The 19684-nt window shown below is 26.8% G+C and overlaps 1 protein-coding gene across 4 annotated transcripts in view; it reads right to left on the bottom strand.

Annotated features, from left to right (window-relative positions):
• LOC129966599 (uncharacterized) overlaps window positions 1–19684 on the bottom strand; it is a 135704-nt gene that overhangs the window by 15867 nt on the left and 100153 nt on the right. Inside the window, exon 1 of one of the 4 annotated variants that reach the window (XM_056081089.1) lies at window positions 10132–10256. The exons of 2 other annotated variants lie outside the window; for them this stretch is intronic. Coding sequence is in view for 1 of the 2 variants with exons in the window: in XM_056081088.1 (XP_055937063.1) it covers window positions 1130–1135 (6 nt within the window). In the remaining variant the exon portion in view is untranslated. Of the gene's footprint in view, window positions 1–1129; window positions 1271–10131; window positions 10257–19684 lie in introns of those variants that run through there. One more of the 4 variants, XM_056081088.1, reaches the window with a different exon arrangement.

Raw genomic sequence — 19684 nt, forward strand, 5'->3', positions numbered from 1 at the left:
GAAAGATAAACATAAATTATATTTCCAAAATATTATTCCAACTGCCATTAACAAAACTGTAACAACAAACTAAAACAAGTTTTAAAAAAAATTTTAAAAATAAATGTTCTAAATTTGTAAGTGTAACTGAAGAATAATTCAAAACCATGAATGCATTAATCATGCATTTTATGAAAAGATATCTGAAGAAATGAAAATAATATAATGGGGTTTAACTTTCAGTATAATTTAATATTTTGGAAGAGGAATTTATCATTTACAAATTGTTATTAAGATCAAATGAGCTTTTAAATCTTTACACTGTAAAAGCAATTGTTTACAATTTACTTGCAAATCAAAAATTCATTTCCAAAAACAAGTCAAATTTTTTTTATCAGTCAAATAAAGAGATAGTTTCAAGTATGTTATTAAATAATTAACTACAACAAAATATTTCTGGGAAAAATATTACTTATTATGAATTTTTTAATAAATTAATTTTAAAATATACTATGCAAATAGCAACTAATATGTTACTAAGTAATTACAGTAAAATTAAAGACAATGCAAGAAGAAGGGGGGGATGCTAAAATATTATATGAATATAAAAAGCTAATATAATATTAATAAAAAATAATTAAGAATATTCATGCATATATATATATATATGTTAAGGAAATATACAATTTAGATTATTTCGTTTCACTTTTAAAGAGAATATAGATAAGTCGGAATTTCAAAATATTATGCAGGTCATATGCAATATATTTATAAAGAGTTATATTACATTTCTTTTATATGTACAATGCAAATTATTCCAAATTAATTTTCTTTTCCTTAAAAAGCTTCCTTTCTAAATAGTTAATATTGGAAAAGCACATTATACTGCAACACATTAGCTTATAATATAAAATTGAAATTATAATTTCTAATACATTTACACAAATACATCAAAACGATGCGAAAAATATGTTCCTATTATTTCCTTTTTCGAATAATCGATTCTAAATTCGTAAAATAGATTCTAACTCAACTGAGTTAAATTTGTAAAACTAACGTCATACAACGACACCATGTGTTATTTAAACGCTGTTGTTATCTGTTGCAACAATTAATGTTTAATAAAATAACAGCTATAAAATGTTCTTACCGTCATGTTTATTTATTATATAACTAATTATCTGCTTTCAATGCAATGAAAATCCTTACAACAAAAGGGAAAAAAAAAATAATAATAGTAGTAGTAGTAGTAGCCAACATTATGGCATATTCATCTTAGAACGTCTCCGAGCGCACAGATATTGTTGACTACCCGTGGGTAGCAAAATTTTCGGATGGGTGCCTATTGGTAGATGAACTAAAGTGATGTCACACATGCAAAACACGCCCCTGAAATGTGGCTTATTCATTGGTCGTCACATATCCGAAAATTCCCGCCCATAACGCAGACGAGCTTTGGTGGAAATTAGGATAAACAAAACACACGTGGTAACAACACAAAACTACTCACGCATTTTTAACGATTAAATAATCATGAAAATTTTGAATGAAAACAATTTATAACTATGCAAGATTTATATAACGATAAGATTATATTTCTTTTAAAGAAGAAACTATGTGAAAAATGCTTAGGGGTAAATAAATAGTCAGTTACGAGATATAAATAAAAATATTAAGTTGCGTTGAATAGAAAAATATTTCTGAATAGACTTAACGAATAAGTATAAATTAAAATGCTAGAGAACATATAATATAAAAGAACATCAAATATGTTAAAAAATAATTAACTAGGTCTAAAGAAATAAGTTTGTATGGGTTCCAAAATATAGATAAATAAATTCAATAAATCTATATAGTTTTTTTGTTGTGGTTCAACACATAAAAAAAAAAAAATAGAAACATAGGTAAGTGCAAAAATATTGATATTAAACAAGACAAAATTCTCAAAACTACTTTAATATCAACTTTTCTGCTTCGAAAAAATATTAGATTGCAATAATTGTTTTGCAAAGATGTCATTAACATCTTTATATATACTGAAAAATATTAATTTAGATGTGAATGTGCACTTCGGATGAAAAAGAAATTTTAAATAATTTATACCGAAGATAATACTGCAGAACTTGGCTAATTCGGACATTTTTAATTCGAATTTTTCATTGGTTTATTGGATTTCCAATAAACATATTAAAACATCATATGCAAACGAACTTATCTTGGTTGATTCGAAGTCAAATAGGTAAACTGATTTTATTTTTGAATTGTTTGTTTTAGTTCGAAAACATTCGTACATTGGTATAACTGTTAAGGCCAATGTGAATAATCGGTTAGTATTAATAATTATTCACATTGACCGTAACATAATCATAAGGTAATGGTTTTTCAAGGTCCTTTAGTCAATCGAGGAAATTACTCTTGCACAATGTATTCAATAAAAAATAATAATAAATAAAACTTCCCTTCTTTTAAAAGCATTGAACACATTCGTTGTGAATTGATGTTTAAGTTTTATGATACAATAATTTTATGATATAATTCTAATAATGATAATAATCACACATTTCTGTATGTATTGTTTATAAATTAAAATTATTTACTATTCAGTTATTAATGATATATTACTTATTCCAAATAACTCGTGCTAAAAATGAACTTTTATTGCAAATTTTGATTTACAAGTTTTTTTACTTATCCTCGCTAAACTCATTTTTTGACTAAGTTTTTTTTCGCAGACCGGAAGTCATTTACGAAAATGACATATGCATTTCTTACTTTGTTCTAAAAATCCTTTTTCTAAGAGCAAGTTTTTTATTTAAAATTCAGTTTAATTTTAACTTTCTTATAAAGAATACGGTTCCTTGGTAAAATAAAATAAAAATAAATCCTTAAATAAAATATTTTTTTAAAAAAATGAGGAAGTTTGACTTAGTAAAAACATGCTTCTGTTTACAGTCCATACAAGACATTTAAAAATTCTAAATGTTTCTGAAGCTATCAAAATCAATAGTCAAAGGAAAATCTACAAACAGAATTTTAATATCAAGTAATATTGGGTTTGAAAAAAAGTTTATTATATATATATATATATATATATATATATATATATATATATATATGAATCCATTCGTGTTCGTATGAAAAGCTGAATATCTTATTTTACATTTTAATGCAATATATATACCAAGTGTGAAACCATTACCGAATATATGTCGATAGCAGTGACTGTAAATATGTCGTGAAAAAAAATCGATAAAAAATAAAATATACAACAAATAATATTAATGAAAGTGGTACTTATTAATTAATGGTGAAAGAGCCACAACTCGCCAAATATAGTACCAAAGCCAAATTGATATTGCAATCCTATGAGCACGCTTCTAACTTACGAGAAGAAAACAAGCATCCGGTTAGGCTGTTTACATTAAAAGATGACACAAATTATTGATGTAAAAAAAGAAAAGTAAATGAATAAATAAATATAAAGATGTCAAAATCATCACCGACGAATCGCCAATCCCTCACCTTTAATTAATAAGTACCAAGAAAACTACTACCATTTATTAGTACATTATTTTTCCCATTATATAATTAATGGCAGATAATAACAAGTGGAACAAGTATAATATAAGATGTATTTATTTTAAAATTAAATGTCAAGATTAATTACCATTTTATTTTGTTCTTTTAATATCAAACTATCCTTGACTTTAAATTTCCAACTTTTAAAACAAAAACTTAATGATACTTTTGAATAATGAAAAATGTATAATTAAAAATGAACCTTTGATCCTTATTTGAACAATGAGCAAAAAATACAATACAATTTAGCATTGTAAAACACTACATAATATGAAATTTTAATTTGATTAATAATCATTGTGCTAAAAATATAAATGGTGTCTAAAGAGTGCAAAAATATAAATATTATTTTGATACAATTAAAGATATAATTTAAAATAGAATTTTTAAGTAGAACAAAAGAAAAGTGTTGAAGTTTTCAGGTCAAATTTATAAAAAAATGCAAAATGGGAAAAACTGTGAAAATTATAAAAAGTGGCATAAAAAAAATCAGCATTAGAAATAATTTTTGTTGATATATAAAATTTAATACTACATAATTAGGGTACTTTGGGGTTATCCCATCGGCCTGTCAACGCTCGCGAAAATGCGCCAATTATTTGGCGCCATCATAATGAAAAGCAATTTACAGTTATTGGCGCAAAGCTACCTTTTGGCGATAATAGTCGACGGGGTAATCCCAACATACCCCAAGTAGGATTATTAAGATTACTTTTTCATTTCCATAAATAGTAATATAAAACATAAAATTTCACACAAAATTTGATGCATTAAAAAATTTTGTTGAATAGTAACATTAACTTAAATATACTTAACTTCAGATATTTGCATAGTTGCAATTACATTTCTAATTATAATAATAGAGAAAAAAGTGAATATATTCTGTTATTATTGCAAGAGCATAAAAATCAATTATTTTCCATTAGGATTTCATTAAATTCATATTGAATTTAAAAATGAAATAAAAGTATATGCAAGAAAATTTTTAATTTAACAAATACAAATAACTTTGTATTTAATAAATGCTTATAACATTAATTTTATGAAAAAAAATTAGCAATTGTTATCTTACTTAATTGAATACAGAAATAAATTCAGGAAATAGCTTCACTCCAATACGGAAACAATATTCTAATGTTATTTGTATATCCTAATTTAGGTAGTAAATTATTAATAATCCGCATAAGATTTTATTTTACAAGATATATGCATTTCAGGATCTTTTTTTTCTTTTTTTCTCCCCATTTCAGAATCTGAAATCCATAAAATCATAATTGGTTCTCTAAATACCTAGTTCAGCACCATGGTTTAAAGGTAAAATTGATAATTACGTTTGTTTTTCCTTTAAAACTCCTTTTATACTAATGATTTTTATTTTTGAAGAAAGAAAAAAAAATAATATAAAATACAATATTCAAGTTTATTTCAAGTTTCAATATTCAAGTTTTAATAATTTGTTAATACTTTTGATTACACACTCTGTGCAGATTTTTTGGAAATGACTCATTACATGAGAGGTTCCCTCCCCCCCCCCTTTTCTTATTTTCCTTTTGGATTATAAAAAATATTTTGATTTGCTCATTTAAGAAAAACTAGCTCAAAATATATGTTGAAATAAAATGAATGCAAATTTAATACAATAAATTAAAGTAATATTGTTGAAATATGATAAGAATAAATATTTTTACCATATCATATAAATAAGCATGTCTCAAGGATTAAAAAATTCTTTTCTGCTATATTTAAACACTTGAAAAAACAATAATCAAGAAAAATGGTGGGAGCAGATAAAAAAGATTTTAATTTTTTTAATGTGCCTTAAATTGCAAACAAATATAACAATAGCTTAGTGAAAGAAATTTTGTTCTGATCATATTGGCAAGTTTTGATCTTTCCAATTCAAAATAATTTTTTTGATTCTCAAACCTAATACATATTAAAGGTCAATTATAAGAAGGAAAAAAAAAATGCATATGAACTAGCAAACCTTCTTTAAACTTCTGAATACACAAATGATCTTTTTTCTTTGATCACAGACATCATATTAAACATGCACTACATACATAAATGATTTTTGGTGGAAATGGGGTTTTGATGTTGGAATCTCTCGAGTTTTGATAAAGAGACCATACTAACATAAAGCAGCATTTCGAGTGCAAAGTTATGTGAAGAATATCTTGTACAAATGACCATTAATGATAAATTAGTAAGTATATATTTTTAGGCAAAAAAGGAAAATTGAAAACATTGAAGGAAAAGATTTCATAATTTATTTTAATGAAATCCATAATTATAGGTAAATTTCAATATGGAACACTCAATGTTTATTGAATAGAATTATTTTTGATGCACCAGGATCCATTATTTCTGATAGGAATTTGTTTTGACATATTTGGAGCTTTTTAATACTCATAAATTTGTTTTATTTCAGATCATCCAAAAGTTTCTAAAAATAGCATCCAGTTTCTTCAAGTTTGATAGTATCAAAATATTTGTCAATGTGCTTAAAATGTCATCATTTTCAATCGTAATCATAACAGTAAAACAGTTGAAACTCCTGCTCTAATTATTGAAAACTTCAAATAGTTTTTGTTTAAAATAAAGTAAAAAGTTATTTAAATAAGATTTCACATTAATAAGTTTATAATATTGTTTCCTTTTTTCTCTTTTCTGATAGAGAGAAGGATTAGTTTCAATAGACAATTTATGATTATGATTTCTCTCTACAACTTCAGTTGGATTCTAAATAAAAATATGCCAAACATTTTTTGTAATATATGAAAATGATAAATCACTCATTTGTGTTTTATTGAAAGCAGAAGTACTAATGTAAAGTTGAAAACTTTAAAAAAAGTTAATCTAACACATAATTTTTTTTATATAATATATCATTAAAATGAAACTACCTATAAATATAATGTAGAAAGAGAAATTAGAAACAAAGTATTATCTAAAAGTTAGTTTTTACATTAAGATTTCTAACTTATTACTAGAAAATAAAAACCATTACTTATGAGCGCACTATATCAGGAGATGTATAAATTTTTAAATAAAAAAATTAGAATTTCAATAATGTAATTATTGAAATTTCATTTTTTTAATGTTTATTAGCTGCTAATTTTGCTAGCTACAGTTTTTGTGTTCTATATACTTCATCAGCATACTACATAGCTTACAGCAGCTACAGCGATATTTTTTATAAAGCTACAAAGAATTACAAGTGTGCTCAAATGCTACAAAGTATAACTAATAATTTATATGCCTTTTATTTAAAGCATTATTCTGATCATTTTGTGTTTAAGATAGCATACTTACTGAATATTTTGTAAATATGCAAGGAAGTAATGTATTTTTTATGTTTTTATTAACACGACTGATTTGACTACTTTCATATGCGCAAAGATAGAATTTTTCAATTGTTCCTTGATGCGCTAGAATTTTGAAATTTTATACAGTAGCATATTTCCACTGATAATATAATATTTTCAATCATCAATAAATTGATAATTTTAAATTATTTTGTTTGAACATGAGAGTGACATTTGGTAGTAAAGTTAAGAAACATTGAGATAATATTCCAATGAATTAAGGGGAAAATATTCAATAACAATTTTTTTAGAAGACACGCCTTTATTAATAGACTAATATGCTGAATATATATCCTATCAAACATCTTGATGTCTAAGTAAAAATCATTAAAATAAAGTGTTGAAAACACAAAATAATACAATTGTTGTCTTTAACTTCATATACTTATCTGGCTATTAATGGTTATTCTGCTTGCAATAAAATACAAATGAATTATTAATCAAAATATTGTCTAATATACATTAGAATATACTACATATTAATTGTGTGTCAAACAAAAGGGAGATTATGCAATGTATCACCAAATGAAATGGCTCCTTCTTATTAATGAAAAAGAAACCATAGAAAACATGATAATTATTCTTACAAAACTTAGTTAAGGGGAAGATCATTTATTTCAAATAAAACAATAATAAAAAGAAAAGTTTTAAACATGCTTCTCTTAGTATACCTATAATAAGAAATAGTGTTTTAAAAAAATTTTAATGTCAAAACAAAATCATAAAAGAGTAAACAGTATATAGAAATACTTTAAGAGAACTAAAATTTTTATTTATTTTATAATATGTCATTTGAAATTAATATATAGCAATATTCTGTCTTATTATACATATAGTGGCTTAAATTTTTTTAATAATTTTAACTACAATTTCTCATGTTTTTATAATTTTGTTCTACCGTCCACATTCTTTCTTAAAGCTATATACTATTACACTAACAAAATCAAGCATTAAGAATTGTATTTTTATTTTTTACTTTTTAATCTTAAATTGGATTTCATTATTATAAATATCATTCACTTTTTTCACAAATTCACTACGAGATAAAGCCACATGTATAGAAATAGAATTTAACTAATAATCAAATAATTGATGATTAAGTACTTTAAACATTACAAAATTTTATTGTTATCTGGAAAACATAAATGAATGAAATTTTTGAAATATAGAAGCGAGAAAATTGATTATAATATACTATAATAAAAAAAAATTCTATAAAAAATTGATTATAATATTCTATCTTTCCAAACATAAGTCAAATTAAATTAGATATGTAAAAATACACTGCTTAAAAAATTATATTTACTTAAAAAAAATCTTGATTGATATTGAGGTTCTGAATGATTTTTTAACTGTCTAATTGTTCATAACATTTTATAATTTATCCTTTAAATGTTTTATATGTTTACCTTACATTAATGACTGATCAAAACATTCAAACATAACTGGTCTATTCTATCACAGAATTTCATATTAAAATAGTCAATTTACCTTTATAATTCATTTATACATGTTTTACATCTGGATCATTAATAAGAATTTTAATTGCCATGTTTCATTCTTTTCATTATGTTTCTATAGGACATAGGAGTTTTTAGAATTTTTCTCTTTTCAGTAAATTACAAAGATGTTATAACTAATATCTTTATTCTTTTTAAATCATTTTTTTTTTTTGAAACTGACATTTTTCTCACATTTTGGTCCCAAAAGGAAAATTTTTTCAGGTCCAGATATTATAATTGTTGAGCTTTATAATTGAGGCTATCATGCAACCATCACAAAATTATGTAACTGCTGCTAATGATTGCTGTAGTTTACTTGATAGTTATAATTGTTAACCATATAATAGATCTAATTTATATCTAGAATAATTAGCTTTGTATAAAAATAATTATGAATAAACATAATATAATTTTATTCTAAATAAACAAAGAATATATAATACAATTTAAAAAATAATATTAATTTTTCCATTGATATATGTTAATTAATCTACTTAAAATATATGTTGAAAAATAAACCATACAACAATTAAAAAGTGAAATTAATATAGTGACCATTAATCTTGAAGATGTGATGAAATGTAAATAAGTTGTCCAAAAATAGATAAATATTATTAAAAAATAAACTCTTGTAAGTAATTATGTTAAATCATATATATTACATTCTATTTTTGAAATGGAACAATAAAACCTAATTTTTTTTACATTTAAAATCTATTTTACTTTAGTTTATTTTAAAAATAACAGTAAAGTTGTAATGCAAATAAAAAACTTTAATGCAGAATTATTGTTTATAAAATTTAAAAAAATTTATGGTAAAATATGCATATATTAATTATATAATGCATATTCTCTTGATGAGAGACAGATCATTTGATAAACGGATAAAAATATGAACCCCTCTCCAACTAGACATCATATAAATTAACCATCAGCTGTAATAAAAACAACTAAAAGATAAAGATATATATATATATATAAGTATGAGTATATTCATTCAAAAAGTGATATAAATCTTTTTAGTAGGAATTTATTTTCTTTATTTAAAAAAGAAGCATTTATGATGCAGAATATGCATGGTGGAAAAAATTTTGAGGATAAAATAACTTATTTAAAATGCATTTCAATGATTTATAAATAAGGGGAATTTAAAAATAATTGCTTTAAAAAGTTAACATGTATAAATTGAATGTTTTTGAGTCAAAGCAAATTTTTTATTGAAATTTTGGGCTTTTCTTTAAAAAAAATTACTGAATTATTTTCAATAATCTCCGGTGAAACTTTTCTAAAATTTTATTCTGTCATAATTAGCGATTAAGGATGTTTACTTTATATCATAAAAGTGATGTCTTTATTAAAATGATGAGACAGTTAAAACAATGCAAGTCGGTGTTGCCCATTCATGACGTATGGTCAGTCCTACAGATTGATTTTGGATTTTTCGTAGACAAAGCATTACGAAATAAAAATAAAATCATGTACATCTATTTAATAAGAGTAACAAAAAGTAAAAATTAATAATAAGAAAGAAAGAAATCGGAAAATTCTATAAAATCATTTTCCGGCTTTCGTCCTCGTTTTTCTGGGAGATTCTGTTGAGGAGATAATAATCCAACTAATACAAATGTATCGGATATAATTGAACTAATATTTATTTCTCAGTTTATATTCATATTATAACACATAGATCAAGGGCACATTACCTTAATTTTCCCTTTTATAAACTAATTTCAAGTTTTTGAACGAGTTTTAAGGTATAATCTGGATCTAAAACAACAACCTTTATTATCAATGTAAGTATTTACAAACTGAACGAAAGAAAAACGAGTTTCAGACCACGTGTCTTCGTCAGTATATTCAACAGGAATAAAAATGCTCGGCATGTGTCTAACGACAGTTAGAGCATAAAATCGGTTCACATGGATTGAGATTTGCTTGAACCGAACGATAATATCTCAAGAAAGTCTAAGCTCTATTGACAACGAAAAATCATTGTTAATTGTTAATTTGCCGCTTTTTAAATTTATATTTTTGTAACAAATATTATCAATCGTTACTAGATTATTTAAGATCTCTACTATAATACGAATAAAAAGTTTTATGAATAAAAACTGGTATTACTGGGAGGAGCAAAAGGATTGTTCTTGCTTCAGCATAGCTTTTGCAAATGTTCTTTATAAAAAAATAAGTTTTTTTTTTTTAATTTCAATTATAAGTCAAAAGGTGTGCTGAAACAAATATAACTTTGTTTTAAATTTATGGTAACAAAACAAAATGGAAACAATTGATAAGCAAAAATGGAATATAATCTCTAACAGATAGAAAATGGAGTCTGTTTCATGGGGTTCATGCCAGTAAAGGATTCATTTATTAAGCATGTTTTCCGATGGTTACGAAATTAAGCCTTTTTCAAGACGGAGGTTCAGATAGCTATCAGTGCATTTATTTCATTTTTCTAAGCCAAATAAAGAATAGGGGTGAAGAAATCACTGCATGCCCGGGGTTATTTACAGTCAGGCATTGTGACCTGTACAAGTAGACAAATCAGCTAAAAAGTTATTTTGTATTCCCCCCTTTCCTTACTAAGGGGAAAAGAGAGTTCCCCTGAGGGGAACGAAAGAGTTTGATAAAAAAAAAAGAAGTACCACCATGAAATATCCATTATTGGTAATAGACATACTATCCACTGTGTAACAATAACATAGTATACATACGAGTATATATTTAATGAGAATCACTTTAACATTTAACTGCTTTATTTAATGGATTTTTTTTGCCATAAAATAAGGAAATGCTGCTGGACAAGAATATAGTAGGTTAGAAATTCCTTTTCTTTTGGGCATTGAAAAGTAACTTTAACTATAGAGGATCTTCTTATTAAAACACGTAAGGTATATTTGAAAAGACCTCGAACATTTCAGAATTTCTTGCAATTCTATTTGTGTATTCCCTAATGTATATGCGTTTAATTTAAGATTTTTACACTTAAAAGAATATTTTTAGAATATTTATAACTCTAATGGTTTAATGCATCCGACTTTAATAACGACGAAAGAATCCTTAAGAATAATAAAATGAATATTTATCGGCTTACATTTATTGGCTCTCTACAAAAGAGACCGACAGATTTACCACATTAGATTGGATATAGAGCTATCACATTTAGTACATGAATACGTTTTGAATGCCGAAGCTATAAATCTCAAACCATTTTTAGTTGGAATCTTATTATATTTTTTTATGAATAAAATTCAATTGTAGCTAATTTTTGAACAGCTTTTCGCCAGTAACTTTTAGAATAGCCAATGCAAGAAAATAAACTTTTGGAAAATTTGTGTAATAATGAATTTTACAATTGATGAGTACAACAGCAATTCATATTCTTGAATGAAGAAAAAAAGGCAACAAGAACACGAAAACTATTAGTTTCCTCTAAGGCTGGTTACACAAACAACGGATTTTTCCGAAGCGGTAAGTTTACCATCGCCGCCATAACAACAATCGTGCAATATGCAGACGTCGGTTGCCACTGGCACCAAAGGTATTTTTACCGTCGCCGTCCAAGTACTGGCGCTCATAATCAAAAGCAAGCTTACACACACGGCATGTTTCAACGTCTAGAGTTGCTTTTTCACAGTGAGTTTTACCTTCCTGAGTGAAACACATTTTTTTCTTTTAGTATCTATAGGTTTTCATCGATTATGAACATGAGTGAGTTAAATATCGACAATGAAATTTAAATTGCTTTAATCCAAGAAAGATCTGTTCTAATGGTTTTTTAAATTCAAAAAAGCAATGGTTGGCATGAAATTTGTATAGAAATTTGTCACAATTTTGATTTATTGGAAGAAAAAGTGAGAAACGATTTATGGGAAATCCATACTTTCTCATATGTACTTACAAATAAAAAGATGGTGTCGTAAGAAAATCTAATTTTGAGAATCTAGAAATGATAGTAGTTAACTCTCTAGTTCCAGAGAATGTTATTTACATTGTACTATTGTTTCTGGATTGAATTATTAATTCTATTTTATTTTTGAGCTGGCTATTATTAAAAGCTTTTTTTTTTTGTAAAAATATATACATTATAGGAAAATTAGTAACAATATTACGTTTTTTAAAAAAGGTTTTATTATGTTTTCAACTTATTTCTAATAAATCAAAAATATTTCGCAATATTTGTTTTAAATAAAAAAGCAGAATATTTTACAGTTATCTGTCGGTACGCTAACAGCATGGCGATCAGAATACTTTTATATAGTAGATGCATGCCAGGAAACAATTCTTACATTTGAAACAAAATATCTACATAGAATGTTTCTCATATTGTTTGCTTTGAAATCTCCTCTTGTAATATTCTACCCTTGAATATCTTCCAATCCTATAACTGACATTGTATTCTCAACCAAAGAAGGCTTTGCATGGTAATGGCGTAAAATAGTTAAAAATAGTTGCCTTTGGTATGAATATATCATTTTTGCTGAATCTGTCATGCAGTCTTTGTTATTTGGCAATTAATCCCTGGCATTCGGTTAATAGTATTCAAAAATCGAATTTGTGTTCGCGTTCTTCCCAACCGATTGAAGAAAAAGTTTGATACCGAATTACAATTGTAGTCACAAAATCCCATATATTTAAGTCAAATGCATCTTTGAGATATCACATTTGCATGTATCTGAAAGCACAGACCGACAGGCGGTAAAAAATTCTTGTTGGATTTGACTCAAAATTTGAAAGGTATCTAAACTACAGATGTTAATTTTGTGTATCTAATTTTATCTACATATTTTTGTTACTACATATTTTGTATTTTGTGCGGAAATTCGTTATCATGTTAAATTATATCCGAACAGTCGTACAGGCAGATTTCCTCTGAGCGGATTTTGCTCAAAATTTGATAGAAATCTGTAAATTTGGTATAAAGAACTTATACCAAATTTCATCATTTTAAATCAAAGGATCTTTAAGTTATTTTTATAACAGACGAACGGGCATTTTCCAAAAATGTGATTTCCGAACTCAGGAAGGTCTAAAATGCGGAGATTCGTCAAAACCTCGAATTGAAATTTCTTGACTATTACAATACTTTCTCTGTACTAAGCATTCGAGAAAGTAAAAATCCGTTGAAATTTCATGTTAAATTTTCCAGTTCATTAAAAGAAGGGTCCTGTAATGACCTCCACTGGACACAATAGCTAATTCCTAAACCATTAGAGATAGGAATATACATTCAGTTGGTTATAGATAACCAAAATAAAGAATTATTTTAATGTTACTTGAATTAATAAATGTACCTCTGAAAAGAAAGGAAATTTAAATTTTTAAGTTATTCTGGGGTCCTGTTATTCACATTTATTAAAATAATCTTGACTCTCAACATTTTAAGCAAAAGAAATTCCGTTCTTCTACTTCTAAAATTAACAAATTATGAATTTTATTATTTTAGGTAAGTCAAAGGTTACTTTCAAAAAGCGCTGCCCGTTGATTGATGAATGTTCTTGGCGTGGCCATTGAAATGATCAAAAACTGTCTAAAACATTGATATCCAGAATTTCATGACTTGTGTCAGACTCAGTTGCAGAAAAATGAACCCATACCTACTTTCTTATAAATGAAGCGTGCTAAGAGAAAGTACTGTAACCGACAACACATTTTAGACCTGCTTGAGTTAGAAAAACACATTTTTGGAATTTTATCCGTCTGTCTGTTTGCGAACACGATAGCTCAAACGCTATTTGAACTTGACGGATAAAATTTGATATACCGTCTCTATTCCAAATTTGTAGATTTTTATTATATTTTGAATGAAATCCATTCAAAGGAAATTTATTTGTCCACCTGACCGAATAGAAGTTCATACGATAGCTATGAAACGAAGAAAGCTAGATGTATAAAATTTGGTGCTCTTATTTAATACCTAAAGTGTAGATATGTATATCAGATTTGGAGCCAAATCTTTCAAGGAGTTGATCGTCTGTTGGTGTGCCAAAAACACAATCTTAAATATATGAAACTTGGTATGTAATTTTTTGATTATAATTGTAGTTTTTTTTTTTATCGAATTTCAATCAGTTGCAAAAAAAAAAAAAAAAAAAAAAAAAAAAAAGCACCCAAATGTATGTTTGGGATTCTGAGACTTATGTATCAATCGCATCCTAGCAATTAAACGCCAAAAAAATTTGCCAAAGACTGCATTCTTATAGACTCTTTGGGAATTATTGTTAGCTGACTGCATGCGGTTAGTAACACATTAGTGCTTTTATTAGAGAGCATTCGAGAAAGTTTCAGGAAAGTTTCGAGAAAGACCACTCCTATTTTTCATTAAAATATCAGCGGATCAAGAAAATTTTATTAAATATGACTGAGAAGACTATAAAATTATGTAATTTTTAGCACTAGATTTATTGATTTCAACAACAAAAAAGATAATTCTTTACGTCATTTGGAGCACTTTGCCAATTTTAAGTGTTCATATGTATTTCCAGCGGTTTTAAAATTATTCCAGAATGCATAATGATATTAAAACATGACACTTATATTTCGGGTTGTCCTTCGCTCATTGATCCCAAATATTTGTCTTTGAACCCCCTCGACTTTATGTATCAGTCAAAATACTCTCGTAACTAAACAAATTGTTTTTAATAAGCAAAGCGAAATATATGTCGGGTGCTTCATCATCTTACCGGCCTGACGAATATCTTATGCCACCATTATAGAGATATGCGCATGATTTTTATAGTGGTGGCATAACTGAATAACATACCTGCTTTGCTAAGGAATATAAATAATCTTCCCATAATAATAATAATTTTTAAAAAAAGTGGCTGAGAAACGTTTTTTTCGAAAAACTCTCTTCCATTACCTCAAATTTTATTTTTCTTTCTTATCTGTAATACTTTAGTTAGATTCGGATTATCGGATATCCGACTCTTATATGAAGAATCATGTTTCTTATCACAATAATTGGGACTTTGTTTATCAAAAAAAATAATAATAATAATTTTGTCAATTATTTTTCAAGTTTTATTCTAATGCTAGAATACTGAATAGGCTAGGATAGGAAAATGTTTCGAACTTCATTTTTTAATTGTTTTTTGTAATTAGAAACATTTTACTTTTGTATAAAAAAGGAAATAGATAATCGATATTATTTCGCTTTTAATATGATAATATAAATATTATTGATATTTTCGCTTTTAATATGATAATATTTATATGCTAATATAAATGTTATATTAAAAGTGTGAGAATATCGATTACTAATATCGATATCTTATTAACTGTAAACTGCGCGATGCATAATAATAACAATGATATTAATAAAGCGTATAGAGTGCTTTATATGGAAAACAGTTTGACTTAGAGCAACTAAATGCGGCACATAGATATTTTGGGGGTAGCTGATGTTATAAAGAAGGGAGTTTTTAAAATTTTAATTACGGTTTTTGAATAAAAATTAATGTAAAATCTTTAAGATGTTTTTTCAACAACTTTCGCCCATGTTTTTTCACAGAATCGTTTTTATGATATTATAAAATTTAAAAAAAAAAAAATATTTTCTTTAGTGATACCAAATCTTATTTAAGCTAATTTTTCTGCTAATAAATGTTTCAAAATAATTTTAATAATTCGATATATAATCAACACTTTTTTTTGTGTGTGTGTGTCTGCGTTACCGCTGCTATATAACTAAGAGCAACTATAAAGTTAAACTGAAGACGGAAAAGTCAGGCTTAAAATATTATCATGCTACGGTGATTCAGATTAGAAGTAAGGATCTTGTTTAAATTTTTCTGTAAGTGAATTTCATTTAGTTTTATTAACATTCCATTAAAAAAAAAAAAAAAAAACTAGAAACGTTTTGGCATTGGTCTCATTATTTTCTCAGATAACGTGGATGACATTTGTATAGGCACATTTCTCTCCAAATTTGCACCATTGTTCCAAAATAACAAATTTAATGAGTCTCAAACCAACATAGACAACTAATTTTTTGTCAAATCCAGTTTGGAATCTGGAACCAACACTTTATCACTGGCTTACAGTGGCTCCTTTTTGTTTTGTAAATTTTGAAATTCATTGTATCGAAAATACTTAGCCATGGCATGTTTTAATAAATAATTTCTTCCAAAAACATTCTATACAGCGGCCAATCTCTATGAGTGGCTGATTTTGTATGAAGAGAAAAGTATTCATAGCAGAGTGATTTCACTATACACAAAGTGTAAAACCTAATTATGCCCAAAAGCTAATTTTTAAGCTGTTTGAATTAGGTATATACTGCAAGTCAAAAATGCTACAAAGGATGTAATGAATAATATATTTTATGTTATTTGACTCAGAAATATATTTCCAAAAATTTTGGCAAATCTACGTTTTTATACAGATTGCGCTGTTGTATTAATTACTTTTATCAATTTATACGTGACATACTTCTGTTGTTTTAAAACTTGTAATAAATATTTTCAATAACGTAGTGAAGCTCGACCGCACCCAAAATCTATCTATCTATATTTACCATCTTCATATTTATTCGTTGATTTTTGATTTCAAAAACTGAAATTATTGTGAAAATGTTATTCCTCCCCCAACAAATTGCTCCTGGGTCATCAATATATCTAGGTCACTGAATGCAATGCTGTATTACCCTTCTTGCACTACCCAGCATTGGCAATAGACCGACTTTGGAAGATCTCGTCATTTTATTTTTAAATCTATGCACCACAAAGAGCATTTATTTAAAAGATTCTTTCAAGTGGTTGGTGAATTATGGTGCAGGCATTCGCTCATGTTTTCTAGATAAAATCGAGATGTGAAGTTGAGCATTAGTGATCAAATGATAATTATGTGGTTAGAGACACATTGGGGAAATATGCAACAAAATTTTGAGATTGTTCCTGATTTTTCATCATTCTAACTGTTACCAGAGATAGTAATTAAAAATGGACTTTGGACGAAATTTTGATGGGACTCATACCTTATGGACACACTCAGATGAAATTTTTTGTGCATTTAAATCCCTGAATATGATGATCTCACACTTGGAAACTATAAACAACATCCCTTTTATTTTGTAAAAGTAAATAACTCCTAATTCCACAGCAGATCGATAATCCCCCTCCCCGCCACCCGAGTTTCCTACAGCTCCCTTGCAACAATGTCCATCTATTGAAAATGACCACACCTGCGGAATAACTTATTTCCAGGGGCGCATAGGAACTTTTAGGTACCATCCGTCATTTTGAAACATACAATTAACTCTGTCACTATTGTATTTTGACAAAAGGAAAGGCTCATCCGCAACAGTTATTTGTTAAAATATCTCACATCCTGATTTTTACTACCTTATTAGTTAGCAGTTTAAGAAAATTCATGCCAGACATAGGGAGCGATGACGTGTCAAAATCAAGCATGACGGTGGAATTTCAAATATTTACTTTACACTGCTGCTTTGTGCCTTATAGAATTTTACCGTGCTACAAATCAGATATTAGCTCTTATCCATTTTTATTTCCTATTTGTATGAGTTGCTATAAACAATAAATATTGCGAATTTCTTAATATAACTTAAAATATAATGAACTTATTGAAACAAACTTACTTGCAAGAAAGTTGGTTTCAAAAATCCACCATAATATTTTTTAAATAAAAATAAACAAAGAAACATAATTAAAAAAAAGGTAAAAATGTTATAAAAGCCTTTAAATACTCGGGAGGGATGTGTGATATATAATGTATTTTTAGAAATCGCGTAGGATGGCAATGGATTGATTCAGGAGATGCAACATATACATAAAGATACAAATACATAAAGATACATATTATAATTTTTTTTTCGGTTGTCCTTTTTATAAAAAAAATTGGTGGTGATTTTTAATTTTCAAAATATGATATAAAGTTAATATTACTTATGATATTCTAAACTTTAAAGCATACATATAAATGCTTAACAGTTACGTAATAATTTTACATTCCTCTGAAATTTTGAAAAATTAATTTTTTTATACTGCGGTCCTCTATATTAACGACCCTTTTAAATAACGAGAAACCATCTCAGTTTTAATTATTTTCTTATTTATACTTTTAATAAAAAAAACCCCCCTATAATAATTATTTATGTAGTAATATAAAAACCTATTAGGGATGCTTTGATTGTTGTAATACTTTGCAAAAATTGTTGATTCTTACGAAATTTTGTAAAAACAGTTTTCCATTAAGTGCAGAAATCCTTATATCTGAAACTAAACTCCTTTAATGTATTTTCCAAAAAGAGAACAAATATTTAGAAATTAACTTTGCATATAATTTTTAGGAGAAAATGTTCAAATTAAAATCCGGAAAATCCTTTTATTTATTTCAATTTGGCAATTTATTTTAACTCGAGGCCCTAATGAATTACAACAATCCCAACCCGACTTCTCTGAAAATATATTACTCATATATTCCTATGACATTTTTAGATTAATTTAAATTAAAATGGTTTCGGAGTTTTGATGATTTTTTTTCCTTTAATGTGGAAGCACAATACGGAGCCAAACGAAAACTTTCGAATTTATTACAATAAGAGTAAATATTTTAGTTGGCATTAGTTAACTAATATATTATCAATCTAAGGTGCCTAACGAACTATTCGGAAATTTAGACTTATGCGACTTCCCTAAAGTCCTTCAATATTGTCTCATAGCGGTGGGGGAATGTTCCTGAGCGGAATGACCGAAGTACGTCCGGAGAGTATTCTCCAGGTAAGGTCACCCAATGCAGGCATGAGTCAAAGTCAGAGGCTGCATTTCAAGCCCTTTTATCGTCCGTTGTTCTCGAGTGCTGAGGCTGTGCTCCATTCTTTGAAGGTATACGTTCTCATGGACCTGGTTTGATGTTACAGTCGACCAGGCAGGATAAGGCACAACAAAAACAGAATTATGCGAAAATAAATGAATGCTTTATTTTGGCATCAGTATTTAATTTGGATATTTATTTTGGGGGGCCAGTTTTAATATTTTATTTGGAATAATTAAATATTAGAAAATACATTAATTATTTTATAGCATTCCTTTTTGTGGAAGCCCTTTTTAATATCAAATTCCATCCACCTATTTCCCAAACTGCGATTTTATCTTGAAAATATTTTACAGAAAATTATATTGTCTTAACGGACTGAATGACCGTAACAACGTGTTATGGTACCATTATCATTTTTCAAGCATTTTTACATAATTAGTGCTCTAAGTCATAATATTTCATACATTTTGAAATTAT

Source organism: Argiope bruennichi, chromosome 4 (genome assembly GCF_947563725.1).
Source record: "Argiope bruennichi chromosome 4, qqArgBrue1.1, whole genome shotgun sequence".
NCBI classification, from domain to species: domain Eukaryota; kingdom Metazoa; phylum Arthropoda; class Arachnida; order Araneae; family Araneidae; genus Argiope; species Argiope bruennichi.